General features: G+C 44.8%; 1 protein-coding gene across 1 annotated transcript in view; it reads right to left on the minus strand.

Annotated features, from left to right (window-relative positions):
- Window positions 1-15,651, minus strand: part of DOCK9 (dedicator of cytokinesis 9) — a 215,185-nt gene that overhangs the window by 101,442 nt on the left and 98,092 nt on the right. The window contains exons 14-23 of the mRNA XM_045283765.1: window positions 12,827-12,909; window positions 12,168-12,290; window positions 8,125-8,204; window positions 7,850-8,037; window positions 7,637-7,702; window positions 5,717-5,809; window positions 4,121-4,244; window positions 3,675-3,796; window positions 1,909-1,995; window positions 698-787 (exon numbers count right to left, since the gene is read on the minus strand). Coding sequence (XP_045139700.1) covers window positions 698-787; window positions 1,909-1,995; window positions 3,675-3,796; window positions 4,121-4,244; window positions 5,717-5,809; window positions 7,637-7,702; window positions 7,850-8,037; window positions 8,125-8,204; window positions 12,168-12,290; window positions 12,827-12,909 — 1,056 coding nt within the window. The remainder of the gene's footprint in view (window positions 1-697; window positions 788-1,908; window positions 1,996-3,674; window positions 3,797-4,120; window positions 4,245-5,716; window positions 5,810-7,636; window positions 7,703-7,849; window positions 8,038-8,124; window positions 8,205-12,167; window positions 12,291-12,826; window positions 12,910-15,651) is intronic.

Consider the following 15,651-nt stretch of genomic DNA (forward strand, 5'->3'; position numbering starts at 1 on the left):
GTATTCTTAAAAGCTTGCCAACTGTCCCATGTGACACAACAATTGGTGCCTATTTGAAAAGAGAAAGGAGGAGTCCCAGGGACAAGAGGAAGACAGGGACTGCAGATCTAATTGCATCCAATGTCTCTTTGCCATGAGATCCTAAGAAATAGATAGTGCCCAGCAACCATTGCTGAATGTTTCGATCAAGAACTCAAGAGCTGAATTCTGATCAAAAGGAGAGAAACTGTGAAACAGCTTAAAGTTCTACTGGAGGCCAAACCTACTGGGTTCAATGAGATTGGCTGGACCCCTAAAACCTATCATCTGGGAACACTGTTAAAATCTTGAACAAAAAATATTCCATGATGACATGTTTTAACTAAACAGTGGCTTAACTTCATTGATAAAGAAGGTTTTCCTTGCATAAGGAACTTTTTAAAAGAAATAATTTTCTTAAAGAATTAATTTTTTAAAAGATCAAGTTGACAACAGTAACCCTTGAGCACAGATAGCACTTCACGAAGCAGCGAGTCTGTTAGCGGTGGTGAAAAAACACGGGTAGAAATGGTGAGAATTCTGACCAGTAAGACACGTGTAACCTCTCTCAGTGAACTAGTCACGTAGAAGCTAGTGAATGGATGCTGTTTTGTGCATATTTTCATCAAAAAGAAAATAAGTAAAATAAAAACATAGTTACAAAAAAGGCGGTCTGTACCTTAAGGTATTTTACAAGTTCGTTCCCTAAGGCTTGGGCTCCCGATTCCGTTTTCTGACAGTACTGGAAAAAGTTATGTAAATGCTGATCCTAGAAAAAAGAAGACTTTTTTTAAACACAGATTCTGAGGAAATGTTTCATGTAGCATACATATCTTTGTTAGAATATGACACCGATCACCTAGAAATGACAACATCGAACGACCAGCAAGTTTGTCAACAAAAGAGGAAAAAAAAATTTTTTTTTTTTGAGGAAATGTTATTGGCACTGTTTCTTTATATCAACGCACATGAGTGCCTGGCATGCAGAGGGTAAGTCAAAAGTATTGCTATCAAATCATAGAAACATTCATTAAATAAAGCCATCAAAATGTGCAGCTACTGTTTCTCGATGTGTCCTTTATCTAAGCCATACACTTCTGTAGACCGTGTCTCCACCTCTAACCCCTTCTGAAGAATTCTGTACCTTTCAATTCCCACCAGGTCAACACGGCAGGTTGAGCATCCTCGCAGAACTCAAAGTGTGTTCTTTTTCAACGTTCTTTGACTTCGGGGAACACAAAGATAATGTCTAAGGGGGCCAGATCAGGGTTATCAGGTGGATGGGATAAAGTTTCCCAAAGGAATTCTCGTAGGACAGTCCTTTTGACCCTCAACAAACAACGGTGCATTTTGTGATTGAGCAAGCATCCTCAGTGCAATGGTCTTGCCTTTTCCTCACCAATGACGTTTTTGGTGTTTTTCTTCAAAGTGTTTTCATAATGAGCCCCCATGGTGGTCCTGTGTCATTTCAGAAAACAAACCGTTGTCTTCTGAACTGATCTCTCTGCCTTGAAAGTAACTGGCCAGCAGATCCCCTTGGGAGCCCCTGGTTAGATTGGACCCTTTTTCTTTTGAAGGCACCACAATGAGGCCGACTCAAGTGTATTAATGAGAGCATTTGTCTGCACTCACCCACCGGTCACAGAGACAGGTTCAAACACAGCTTGTAAAAATAAACAAATCAATCCATGAATGTATGACCTAGATCTTGAACAGCAATACTTTTTGACTTACTGGTACTCTTTTTAACGAAGAACAAGGAGGAGGAGAAAAGACTTATAGGATACACATATACCTGTAGCATAATCAATTAGAATGTTGTCTTAGAAATTAATGTTGCCGCTTAGTCGCTGAGAAACCAGAGTTCCTCTTAGCAGATTAGCATCGTACCTGAGTGTACACGGTAGAGACCAGGTGCGTCGAAACTTTCAACAGTGGCTTGCCTCCATCTACCCATTTAATTTCTGGACCATAATGCTGGGGGGAAAAATACGGCAGAAGAGATATCAGATTAGCGCTCTTGACTTCAGGCATGATCTCGGTCAGTAATTAGTGTTCTGATGAGCTGCTGGCGGCCCAAACAGCTTCAATGACTTGCTAGCTGTGCTTGGTCTAGAGCGAAATGCGATGTGTAGAACGCCACCCTCTACCCACTTCCCTACTCCCCGAAGCCTCGTCCAGCACGCTTTCTCCTGTGCTTTCTGTTATCCTTTCTAGGTAGTGGCCACTGTAGAAGTTACTGTCCATTTGAAAGGAGAGGAATCCTGTTCTACCAGTGGCTTCGCCAGTTTGAGGCCAGGATTCTGAGAAGGAGGACCGAAGAGTCCAGATAAAGCAAGCAAGACTGTAAGTATGTCCGGTACAGGCAAAGGCTCGTATATAAGGATTTTAACTTCTGAAACCTCTATTTTTCTCATGCTCAGACTAAGGCTAATTTGACATCTTTAACTACCTGTTCATAATACGGGCCCACATCTCACACCATTTAAGTTCCAACAAAGGGAAGCCGATCTTAGCAGATGTCATAAAACTAAAATCTATAACTTTCAAGATCGCTAAAAACAAGACCAACAAACCTACTGGAGGAGTCTGGGTGAGACTACGCTTTAATCAATCAGTGCGTTATCTTCCTGGCTACCCTCGGATGAGAACTTCCAACATGCTAGAAGGAAATGCCGACCAGCGTGCCTGTTTACACATGACCTGGTTACTGGCAGAGACAGACTTCGACCTCATGTAGCAGCTCCATGTCTTCAGTTCCCTGCAGAGGGACTGTGAGATCCAAACGCAAAAAACCAAACCCTCTGTCATGGAGTCAATTCTGTCTTATAGCCATACTAGAGGGCAGCGGTTCTCAACCTGTGGGTCGGGACCCCTTTGGGGGGTCGAACGACCCTTTCACAGGCGTTGTCTAAGACCATTGGAAAACACATATTTCTGATGGTCTTAAGAACCAAGACACTGCTCCTCTATCCATGTCCAGGCGGGTCCGCCCACATGCAGATACATACATCCACATACGAGTACCCAGCGTGAAGACTGTTAGCCATGCTACACCACGCTTCAAGACAAAATTTCATTTATTTGTCATTAGAAATAAATATTTCACAATATATAATTACATATTGTTTTTGTGATGAATCACTATGCTTTAATGATGTTCAATTTGTAACAATGAAAATATATCCCACCTATCGGATATTTACATTACAATTCATAATAGTAGCAAAATTACAGTTATGAAGTAGCAATGAAAATAACTTTATGGTTGGGGTCACCACCACATGAGGAACTGTATTAAAGGGTCATGGCATTAGGAAGGTTGAGAACCACTGCTATACAGCAGGACAGAACTGACCCTGTGAGTTTCCAAGATTGTAACTCTTTGCGGGAGTTCAGGGCTTATACAATTATAGTCCAACTATAATAATTCTGAGATTATGATAACTGTTAACAACATGCCTTTCAATGGTCTGTTAGACTGGAAAGGAATGACCGAAACCAAAGTGCTGGCACTAGCAAGAACGCTGTGTTTTTTTGTGTCTACATGAGTGGTGGAGGTCGGGGTGGCTGGGGAGAGGGGAGGTTTGATATTTGGGTTGTTTTGTCCTGTTTTCTGCCTGAATTGGGGTCCAACAATCTGACAATGCACCTACCCTGCCCATCCCAAGCTCCGGGTAGCCAAGGTAGCCAGATGGAAGGTTCACCGCCACGGGGATGTGCTGCTCATTCGTCACCACCCTTCCATCCTTCAGGAGCGGAAGCCAGGAATACCCAACTGTTGAGAACAAGGAAGGGCAAAGCCCACCATGAGTGCACAGGGACTGGGGGAAGAAGGTCAGTGTCACCACACCACCTGACCTTTAAGAACGGTTCATATCAATCACGGTAAAGCATGTCAAAGGTGTCTGCTGAACAACGTCTACAACGTGGCTTGTTCTCTTTGGGATTAGGATCCTAAAGCCATGACGTATAAAAATCTACAGATGCAACAGAGGCATGCCGCTCTCCGGCCATGCTGCTCCCTTCACCCTTTTGCTGAAGGGTGCCAGCACAGACTAAGGCCAGCACATGACAGCCCAGGGAAGGGAAGGTCCCAAACCTTGTGTTTCGACCACGTCCTTCTTCTTTGTGCTTCCTTTACTTGAGTTATCACAGCTGACGTGGAAGAATGTGAACAGCAAGTGGTGCCTCTCGTGGAGCTGGGTGGGTAATTCTATTTTAATCTGCGAGGGAGGCAAAAAGAACAATCCTTCTAACATCCAAAAACAATGAACAAGAATCTCCAGGGAGCGCAGTGTCACAACGAACGTGCCACTCAATACACAAAGGTGAGCTTGTTCTCCAGAATGATAGGAACGTGTGCATTCACAGCCCTCTGAGACTGCACTTCTTGCCAAGGAGGAAAAGGCTCCTTCATTCAGACTGGAAACAGAAGAAGGGCCGATGCGTATTTTCAACTCTGAAAAAGCATTAGTATGCAAAACACAGACACTACTAGGCCAGCTTATGCTAACTGAGTAAACCAAACTCACTGCCATCAAGTTGATGCCGACCATGGCGGCCCTAGAGAGAGGGTAGAACTACTCCTGTGGGTTTCCAAGACTGTAGCTCTGTACGGGAGTAGACAGTCTCCTCCTTCTCTCTCAGAGCAGCTGCTGGTCTCCATCTGCTGACCTTGCAGTTAGCAGCCCCATGAGTTACCATGACATTACCAGGGTTAACGTTTTTTGGTTATGGTTTTTTGAAAACCATAATAGAATGTATAAAACTAGAATTCATATTGTGGCTTTAATGAAATACACTGCTCAGTTCGACACAAGCCAAAGCAATGGTAAGAAACACAGTCTCAGGACCAAGACCACACATTCAGCCTTACCAAGGAGACGTTGCAGCCTCCACACCAGATCACCGCAATGAAGCGAACAGCACAAAGCAAGGCACGAGGCATGCTTGGTTTCCGGTGCATCTAGAGTTATAGTTATAATGTAGTCTGGCTAGGCAGTGTGCAATAGCATGATGGAAAAAAGATTTCAATACTGTAAAAATGACCCAAACAAGACACAGACCCAAGATGAGCACACGCTGCTGTGAAAGCATGCCCGGAGACTTTCTCAGCCCGGGCTGCCACAAACCTCTGATTCCTAAAAAAGCCCAGTGTCTGTAAGGACAGAGCAATAAAATGAGGATGTGTAGTGGTGACGTGGTGGACTGCTATCTGCATGGTCAGCAGTTCGAAACCACCAGAAGTTCCTTGGGAGAAAGACTGGGCTTCTACTCCCATAAACAGTTTCGGGCTTGGAAACTCACCAAGGGTCACTATGAGTTAGCATGGACTCAATGGCAGTGAGCTTCATTTGGTCTGTACACTTAATTACGAATCTGAAAATAAACATGCTATGACATTAAACAGAGTGGTGATGAAGATTATGTTGGGAAATATATCATGTCTGCTCTATATTATCTGCAGCTTCCAAATTATTTTCACAAGTATGCTACTTTTATTATTGGAAAAACATATTAAATAAACACTTCAATATTTAGTTCTAGAAATACTTCAAGACGATCCATCCCATCACTGCAAAGTTTCAGTACAGCAGATTGAAGCAACTCTTAAATTTTGTTTTCCTGAACGGATGGCCTGGAGCCATTTAGAACAGGTCTAAAACTCGAGTTTTCCCTAGAAAACCTCTCTTACCTCATCATAAAATTCTGGGTTTTGGTGATGGTGTAAAACCGCAGCAAAGGCGCTTCTCGTGAACACTGGCCCGCCAGGTCTGCCATAAATGCTCTGAGATGAGGGTGCACAAAGACAAAACACAGCAGTCCATAGAAACCAAGACATGGGGCTCGGAAATGCTGTACAGAACGAGGTGCTCCTGCAGAACATAGCATCTCCCCCTTCAGCCAAACTCACCGCTGCCAAATCAATCCTGACTCATCAGGGCTCTGTAGAATAGGGTAGGACTGCCCGCGCGCGCTTCCAAGACTAACTCTTCCTGGGAGGAGAAAGCCTCCTTTCCTCCTGAGAAGTGGCTGGTAGTTTCAAACTGCTGACCTTGTGTCTAGCAGCCCGGTGCATAACCACTATGCTATCAGGGCTCTTCTTTATTCTTCCCCCTTTACACCTTGTACAATAATTATTCTGTCCTGCCCCAATAAACGATTAACAAACATTTCAAAACCTTCCGTGTGACCAAGGATTACTTATTACGTATAATTTCCCCCCATAATAGTGTTTCTTACTAAACTGAATCCTTGCCGACAAAGGGACAAATCTGTATTTTATTCCTTTTTATCTTTGTTTCCCTTTGCTAGTCATCTTGACAGTTACCACAAAGAATGTGAGTTCTGGAGGCAGACTGCCTGGCCTTGAATTCCAGGTAATGAAGGATAAGACTTTCTACTCCCATGAAGATTTAGTCTCCGAGACCCGTAAGGACAGTTCTATTTTAATCTATAGCACATTCTGTTCAATTCTGTCACTAGTTCTCAGTGGCACTGAGCTTTTCTTTTCATTAATGTTAATATGGGACCAGAAACAATTTGTTGAAATTCTCTACCTTAGTCTCCTCTGCCAAAAAAACTGTGGGTAGGTAATACTACTCATAATACCTAACTCAAAAGATCATGAGAAGAAGAGAATGTATACATAAAGCACTAAGAGAAGAGCTTATAATGTAAGGCGTATTTAAAAAGCCACCCATTATCTACTACTGTCATTACTACTATAACATAATAAAGGTCATCTACTACTAATCCAAAGTCCCTGAGTGATGCATCTGGTTAATGCAACTGGCTGCTGGCCAAGAAATCGGAGGCTAAAGTCCACCAGGAGGTACCTCACAGGAAAGGTCTGGATATTTGCTTCTGAAAAGAAGCCAGTGTGCAGGCACTCGTGGCTCACAGGTCTGCTCTGATAGAGATGAAGTCATTCTGAGTTGGCGTGGACCACAGCAATCGGAGTTTGATTTGGAGGCCGTGGGTGGTGGACAAGAATATAACATACTTCACGGCTCGCTAAGAGGACGGAGATTTGAGATCACTGAGAGCTGCCCCTGAAGAAAAGCCGGGCAGCCTCCTTTTGAATGAAGGCCAGCACCCCCAGAGGCTGGCCTTGGCTTTCAGCTCAGCTCACTTTGCGATGAGAATCATCCTGCAAACCCCACCGCCCAGCCGCCCCAGAAGACAGCCACTGCCGCCCGAGAGCAGCAGAGCTCTGCGCTGACACACACGGAGTGTCTTCATGAGTTGGGATGGCTCAAAGACAACTGGCTTATAGTTCATCTTTCACGACTGTTGCGATCAATCTGCCTAATGCCTGTCCTAATACCCACGCAATGCCTGGCTCATGGCGGCGGGCAATAAATATCAACCGACTAGCGTATGAATAAGAAACCTTCATCCCTAAAAATGTATAACAAAACAGAAACCATGAATGAGGAGCGAAAGCTGAATAATTCCACATTCTGTTTGGTTCAGCACACATGGTTATTTCCCATGTACAGTTAGCTATTTTCGTGTCAGTTAAAACGTGCTCAAAATCCTTCAGTTGTACAATATCATTTTAAATGGGAAAATGAGATGATGCATGTGAATATACACAAGAAAGACACACCTCCAGAGGCTGAGCATCCTCTTCATCGGAATCTTTAAATTCGATGCAAACAGCGATATTTCTAGCCTGCAGCAGTTTTGAAGGGGGAGAGGGGTGAGGAGGCACCAAAACAAAGAGAATATGTAAGTATTTTAAAAGGAGCAGGAGACGCCAAATCCCAAGAGAGAATTTGATATCCAAAATGAAAGCCCCCTCACCCCTCTTTGCACTCACCTTGGCAAAGGACTTCTGACTGTCATATTTCAAGTACTTAGGATAAACATACAAGTGATTGCTGTAGACCGTGTACGGCTGAGTGTGTTTGGGGATGCAGGGCACAAATTCCTCGACTTCAAACGTGATGGGGATTTTGGTGCAGGTGTCAAATTGTTTCGTGGGAATGTATGATGAGTTAACGTAATCTAGAAAGAGATGAAAGCAAAGCAAACGGAAGTCAAACACAACGGAACAACACGGTGTCTGCTTCTTACGCAGGACGGAGCACTTACTAGGCAAGTCGGAGGAAACGTTGTCCAGGGTAATGTCAAGATTGCCTAAAATCACCGGGAGTTTCGCCATCTTCTCAGGTCTGAAACCGAACGGAGAGAAAGTCAGATATGTTAGTTCTAGTGCAGGGCTCCCAAGGCAAAGATCATGCAAACCGCAAGGGCCCTTCTACTCAAAGGACAAAGAAATTGGGAACATTCATCCTAAGAGCACATTTTATTTTACCTAATAAATTCGCATGCCTATTTCAACAGGTGATCAGTATAAACATGTCCATTCTAAGTCTTTGAAAGCAGATGTGTATTTACACGTCCAGTAGCACATCTCAGTGTTCCCAGGGCTCAACAGCCACCTGGGGTTAGTGGTTATCAGGTTAAACACAAAGGCCTCCGCGTAATGAATCTCAGCACGAGGGGTACCACTGAATAGAGTGCTCCTGGATCATACACGTTGGGCTCGTGCAGAGCCACCAAAATGTAGAACTGGAAGTCATTTAGCAACGTGCCGAGTGCCAACTGGGTGTTCTCCCAATGTTTGCTTTAGTATTTGTCCTAACCTCAGTCCCAGACAGGAGTCCCCTCTCTAACATCGTAAGGGCCTCAGCTGTCACTAGCCACGAGGAAATGTTCCACCATCTCACCTCCAGACGGCTTTTCCTCCTCATTTAGTGGAATTCGCAGCCATGATTCTGGATTCTCACACAGAAGGCTACTGCTTGCCGGTCCCCACCCTCAGCAGCCCCCCCCCCCTGCACTGTGCATATTCTGATGCTACTTGAATCTAGTCCTGACTTTCATGATTCTGGGGCGTTCACCAGCCATCTGGAGCACACTCTACCAACTAGCCCCTCGTTAAGGAGCACAGGCAGGAAGGGAAAACACTCTCATGGGGTTCTCGGCCCACGAAGGCCTGCGCTCCCAGAGGTTGGCCTAGGCTTTGAGCTCAGATCACTTTGCGATAATAATCATCCTGTAAACCCCACCGCCCAACGGCCCCAGAAGACAGACCCTGATCTAGGGCTGTCTGAAGGGCCGGTGTGGGAGGGAAGTCTTGAGCTAACAAGCTCAGGAGAGAATGGCTTTTTAAAAAAAATAACAGTTTTGAATTGCAAATTCAGTGGGAGCATACGTTTTAGATCATCAACTCTGTATCCAACAGTTTAAACTACGAATCAAATCCCCCAATGGTCTATCCTCCAGCCATTCTGATCTCTTTTTCTTGTGTACTGCTATTTTTCTTTCTTTTTTTTTGAAGTGGCTCTCTCTTGCTTTTTTTTGCATTTCCCCCTTTTATTCCATTTTATTTATTTATTAAAAAATCATTTTATTGGGGACGCGTACAGCTCTCATCACAATCCATCCATCCATCCATTGCGTCAAGCACATTGGTACATTGGTTGCCATTACACGCAGGGCAACACCCATCGACAGTCTAGCCCATTGCTTAATCTTCCCCCCCCACCCCCACCTCTCCCACAATCTCCAAACTCTGTTCCCTTTGGCACGGAAGTCTTTTATCTTGCCGCCCACTACCCCCTCCACCAGCCCCCACCGGCACGGCCCCTTCTAAAACTGTGGTCTCATGTCCTATCTGTCCTTTCATGATCGGCTAGGGTTCCCAACCTCCATCACAATTTTTAAAACTTCATTGTGCCTGTTTGTTTTGAATCCAAGAGCAACTGGTAATGTTAAAAAGATCAAGAGATCTTTCATAAAGTGGAAAATGAAAAACCACCGAGCCTAAGAGATGACCATGATCGGCCGATACTGTGGTGCACATTGCTGCTTTGGTGACACGGCAGATTAAGCAAGGGCTGCTGACTCAAGGGCCAGTGGCTCCCACACGGTCGCCCCTCCCCGGGAAGAAGAGGAGGCAGCCTGCTTCTGTGGAGATTACAGCAGCTCTCCTCTGGCCTCCAGGGCCCTGACAAGTCGAGATCAACTCAACAGCAGTGGGCTGGGCTTGGGCATATCCTAAATGGATAATTGTTGGCCTGCTTGTCTCTCCACACAGCTAACTATTTACATACCAATTTATTCACTTAGATACGAAAATAAAGAAGTAACATTAACAAGTAGGCCACGTAGATTTATTTTTCCTCTCTAACATATCATGTGCTCACTGTCCAGAGTACACATGGACATACATCTTTCTTAATACTTGTTTCATATTGTAGTGAAGGAAATACTTGAATCTATTTAGCCAAACGTGATTGGTTTTAATAAAAGCAAAATACTTCTTATTCTATATGCATGGCCAAAAGTTTGCTAGAAATAAAACAGTAACTACTGTATGTCATTACAGTATGTATGACTATATATTATGTATTATCAATAAAAGGAGGTTTAAAAAAACACATTTAATATGATTGTATTTATAATCCTGAAAAATTAGAAACACTATAAGTGTCCAAAAACAAGGGAAGAGTTAAATAATGTGTGGCCTATCTGCTTAATGAATTGTTATGGAGGCAATAAAAGTAATGTATAAGCATGTGTAACACTTTCATAAGTATTCAGGGAAACAAAGCCCACATGGAAGAAGCACACCAGCCTGTGTGATCACAAGGTGTTGACGGGATGAGGTATCAGGCATCAAAGAACAAAAAAATCATATCATTGTGAATGAAGGGGAGTGCAGATTGGGGACCTGAAGCCCAACTATGGGCAACTGGACATCCCCTTACAGAAGGTCACGAGGAGGAGTCGAGCCAGTCAGGCTGCAGTGTAGCAACGATGAAACATACAACTTTCCTCTAGTTCTTAAATGCTTCCTCCCTGCCCCACTATCATGATCCCAATTCTACCTTAAAAATCTGGTGAGACCACAGGATGTACACTGGTACAGATAGGAACTGGAAACACAGGGCATCCAGGACAGATGATCCCTTCAGGACCAGAGTGGCGATACTGGGAGGGTAGAGGGAGGGTGAGGTGGAAAGGGGTTACTGATTACAAGGATCTACATATAACCTCCTAGCTGGGGAATGGACAACAGAGATCTGGGTTAACGGAGATGTCAGACAGTGTAAGATATGACAAAATGATAAGAAGTTATAAATTATCAAGGGTTCATGAAGGAGGGGAGGGAGGGGGAAAAATGAGGGGCTGATACCAAGGACTCCAGTGGAAAGCAAATGTTTTGAGAATGATGATGGCAACAAATGTACAAATGTGCTTGACACAATGGATGTATGTATGGATTTGTGATGAGAGTTGTTCGAGCCCCCATAGCCTTTCGTCATATTTGCATTTTGTTATGGGCATCTTGTTACGGTCATTCTGCTATGGATCACACGAGTTGGTGTGCTTTTTCCATGTGGACTTGGTTGACTTCTCGCTTAGATGACTGCTTGTTTGAATACAAGCATTAAGACCCCAGACACTATCCTGATTGAGAGCCAGGCACCATCTGCTTTCTTCACCACACTTTGCTGTAGCACCCTTATCGTCAGTGATCATTTCATACAGGTGAGTATCGAGCAGGGCCCTGTTATCAGAACGAACTGTTCTTGGATATGGGCTAGAGTTCAAGGGGGGAGGGGCAGAATGCATCTGCTGACCTCATAAAGATTAACAGCCTTGGAAACCCATATGAGCAGTTCTACGATGGTCTATTGGGTTCTTATGAGGAAATTAAGTGAGTGGAGGGAAAATCAGGGTTATATTAAAGTCATTAAGGACCCCAAATGAAAGGGGAAAATCAAGACAAGACCTCAGGGCAACAGTTTCAGGGGTTCATCCACCATCTAGTGTACCAGAAAGTCTGCAGTCAATGAAAATGAGAAATCCTGCCCTGTAACGCTCCCTTGGACCAGGCTGCCTCGATGGGAATCTCCGGTTAAATGTTTGGTAATGGTAGCTCAGCACAACCCTCTCTGGGCTCATGGCAAAGAAAGCAGTGTTGTTTATGCTCCTTCCCAAGAGCATGAGCAGGTGCTGCTGCCATTCGAACATCTCCTAAGATTCCCGAGCAATTTAAAAGACTTCCTTCCCACCCCACAACTTCTGTTTTTCAGGTGTGCAAATAAATAAGACCTACTCACTTCCGGAAGTCTGCAAGTAACTTGAGCATGTCATCGTTTGATAGCTTATTGCTGTCTTGCTTGTAGAGAGCAGAAAACCTGCCATTCTTGTCGAGGTTTCCAGATGCATCCTTAAACAATGTCCTGAAGTATCAAAGAAACATTTCTATATCAGGCTTTCAAAGGGCCAACAATTAATCCACAGCTGAACTCAGGTTTCTACGTGAAGACCAATGATTATTCCATTGTCAAGGGACAACGGCAATCCCTTAACCTAAAAACATGGGAGCTACAATGAGGACGAACAACTAACTCCATTTACGTAGAAAATTGCCATAGCCAGTGGCTTGTGCTTAGGGAGCAGCATGCGTAATCAAGTCCTTACGAAGCAGAGGCCGGTCACCCTACTCCTGGTTGGAGCCGGGTGGCTGGGACTGGGAGGCCAGCCCTTCAGCAAACATTCCTGTCTGCTCTGCTAGGTTCAACACAGTGCCCTCCAGGCACTTTCCTCTCTGTGAGACCAGTACGTTATCTCTGCAGATTTGTGCACCACTGCTCTTCCCAGTATACATGTTCAAGTCCTCATTGTCTCTGGACAACTCAAACCGAACAGGCTGCCTTGTCTCTGCTTATCCACACCCATCTATCTATACAAAAGGTACGAGAGGAGCGCGCCTTACCTTGCTGCCCAAGCAAACGGCATTCGGTACTGTCCTAGTCTTTGGCATGCCTGCTTGGCATTCTTCAGCACCTTCTGAGCAACCTTGAAGACATCAGAGTCAAAGGATGAGAAAGTGCGACCAATGGCAGAAGAATTATGATATAAAGAACCATCATCACACATTCATGAAACAAGCAAAGGACCAGAAGTACGGGGAGAAAAGGCATCCCACAGGCAAGAATAGGGCCGGATGGACTGACACTCAACACAGTCTTTTGTTTGCGGCATTTGGTAGCAGTGACCCAACTGGACCACAACCGGCCGTCCTGAGAGCCTCTCCTCTTGACTGCATAAGGACTGTGTCCAAAACGCACCTCTTTTTTTTGCTCTTCAGAGGCAACAGGCACACCGTTTCATAGGCTCTCACAGTTCCTTAGGACTAGGGCTTAGCATTCATTGGCTCAGCAAGCTGTGGATAGTTCTTAGCATGTGGTATTCATGCCGAAAGGGATTACACTGCTAGCTCAGTCAGGAATGACTTGATGGCGGCACGTTTTTTTCGGAGAGTTGTAATTAAATATTCAAAACTACTAAGCTTCTGCAGCTCCTAACTTATGCCCATTCCCACAATTTGGGGGAGAATCCATTATGAAGGCATATGAGTGTTGACTTCAATGGGTCAGGATAGTCAATTGCAAGGTCCTTACTTTTCCAGCATAAATTACCACTGTTTTCACTTCCTGGGGACCAATGGTGGCTGGTTGTGGGTCTATTAAGCCTAAGTGCACAGTGAAGTCTATTTACTTGTGTCCTAAAGTACACGTGCCTGGTCCTTCTATTATTAATCAAATATATACCAACTGCTAGAGCAGATCATACAAAACTTTCCCTAGTTTGATTGTACTGCAATACTGCAAAATTAGATGAATTCAGAGTCAGGGCTGTCAGTTGAAGGTCTTTTACTCCACATACGTGTATCAAGGTCTCCCTGAGTGGTGCAAAGGGTTACACACATGGCTACTAATGGGCAGGATGGAGGGCTGGGTCTGCCCAGATGTGCCTCAATACAAAGGTGGGAGCTTGGCTATCCGTGTCAGTATCTTCTATTGAAAATCGTTATGATTCCACCATCCCCATGCTATGAACCTCGCTGCCTCTGTGATGAACCAAGAACATAACTCTGTGCTGGGGAATCATCTCAGCCCTCTCTGAGCCAGGATATAATTCAGCCTCCCCAAGGTGACAGTGGAAGCCAGGTGAGCCGCTGCAGCTCAGACAGGCTTACAGACTCGGAGACCCACGGGCTGTCGTGAAGGAGAATCGAGCTGACAGCGAGCTGCGGTTGTTGGAAGGTGACAAAAGGAGGTCTCTCTCTAGTCTATGCAGTCATTATGCAAAACGGTCTATCTTCCTGGGATTCAGTTTTGGGATGAGAGCTATTATTTTCAGATGTGTATACATTTTAAAGTTAAAACACGCATCAGTTAAGCTTCCCTCTTCCTGGAGCTAACACGGGCTGCACTCTGAGACTAGCCCTCGGAGGAAGAGAGCAGGAGATGGTATGCATGAAAGCTAGGGTGGGTTATTTAGTCATTTATTTTCCATTTTCCTCCCTCGCTTCCTGTCCTCTCTAATTCTAATCTATTCATGGTAGGCCCTACAAAAACTTTTCATACAAATTTTCTCCAGTGCAAAACTTTCCTCTAATTGATGTCCTAGGCGGGGGTCGTTACACTGCGCTCTTGAGCCCATGCGGGTCTGTCAGGACGTGCTTGCGGCTCTGGCGTGAAATGGAAAAACTTTATAGGGTATTATTCAGATAACGGTGGCTTCATTTACAATATACTTACGGCTCTCAAATAATTTTTTTAATTGCTGTGAGGGACGGGATTGGCTCTTTGGTCTTAAAAGTTTGCCGACCTCGGTTCTAGACCAGAGGCTCCCAGACTTAGTTGGCCTCCCATCCCCTTTTCAGGAAAGAAAATTTTTCACTCAATGGCACGCTGGCCCATCATCTACCATAAAGTGTTTCTCACTGCTAATTGATACCGACTCATAGCGAGCTCATAAGCCAGGGTAGACCTGCCCCTGTGGGTTTCTGAGATGGTAACTCTTCCCAGGAGTAGACAGCCTCCTCTTTCTCCCGTGGAGTGGCTGGTGCATTCGAACTGCTGACCTTGCCGTTTCCAGCCCAATGTGTAACCACTATACAACCATGGCTCCTGGTAGAAAGTATAAGGACCTGCTTTTGCAGCCCTCTGGACCATTCCGTCCCCCGGGGTGTGTGTGTGTGTGTGTGTGTGTGTGTAATACTGGAAAACACGAAAGGTTTGCTATACAAGAGAACAAGTCCTCTGTCACATCTTCTGCCTCTTCCCATTTCCTGCCAGATGTTCTGCCTAACCAGCTTTCCTGTTACTTTGGAAGCGATAGAGAAATGAACACCTGGATAAGTGAGGAAAGAAAAGCAGACCGCAGCGGACGCTGGGTGACAGTGGGAGTCCAGCCCGCAGGGAGGGTGGCTGTGTGCACCCATCTCAGATACAGACTAAACAGTGTGCGGCGGGGACAGGCAGAGGTAACACAATGACCTTCGCAGGGGCTTTGGAAAGCATCGCACACACCGTCAGTGGAGGCAGTTTCATTTGGGGATTTCACTGATTATTACTGAAAACATTAAAGAGCTAAACAATCTCATTCGAGGTTCGACAGACCTGGTCAAAGCGGAAAAAAAAACCTTATCTCCAGAGAGCAAACTTTCCTCAGCCATAATGCTTACTGTTGGAAGCAACATGTCTGAGTACACGGGCGCTACCTGGCTAGAGCTGTAATTAAAGACAGCGT

The sequence above is a fragment of the Echinops telfairi genome, unplaced genomic scaffold (assembly GCF_000313985.2).
Source record: "Echinops telfairi isolate 266 unplaced genomic scaffold, ASM31398v2 ScPeMD7_7467;HRSCAF=8505_0, whole genome shotgun sequence".
NCBI classification, from domain to species: Eukaryota; Metazoa; Chordata; class Mammalia; order Afrosoricida; family Tenrecidae; genus Echinops; species Echinops telfairi.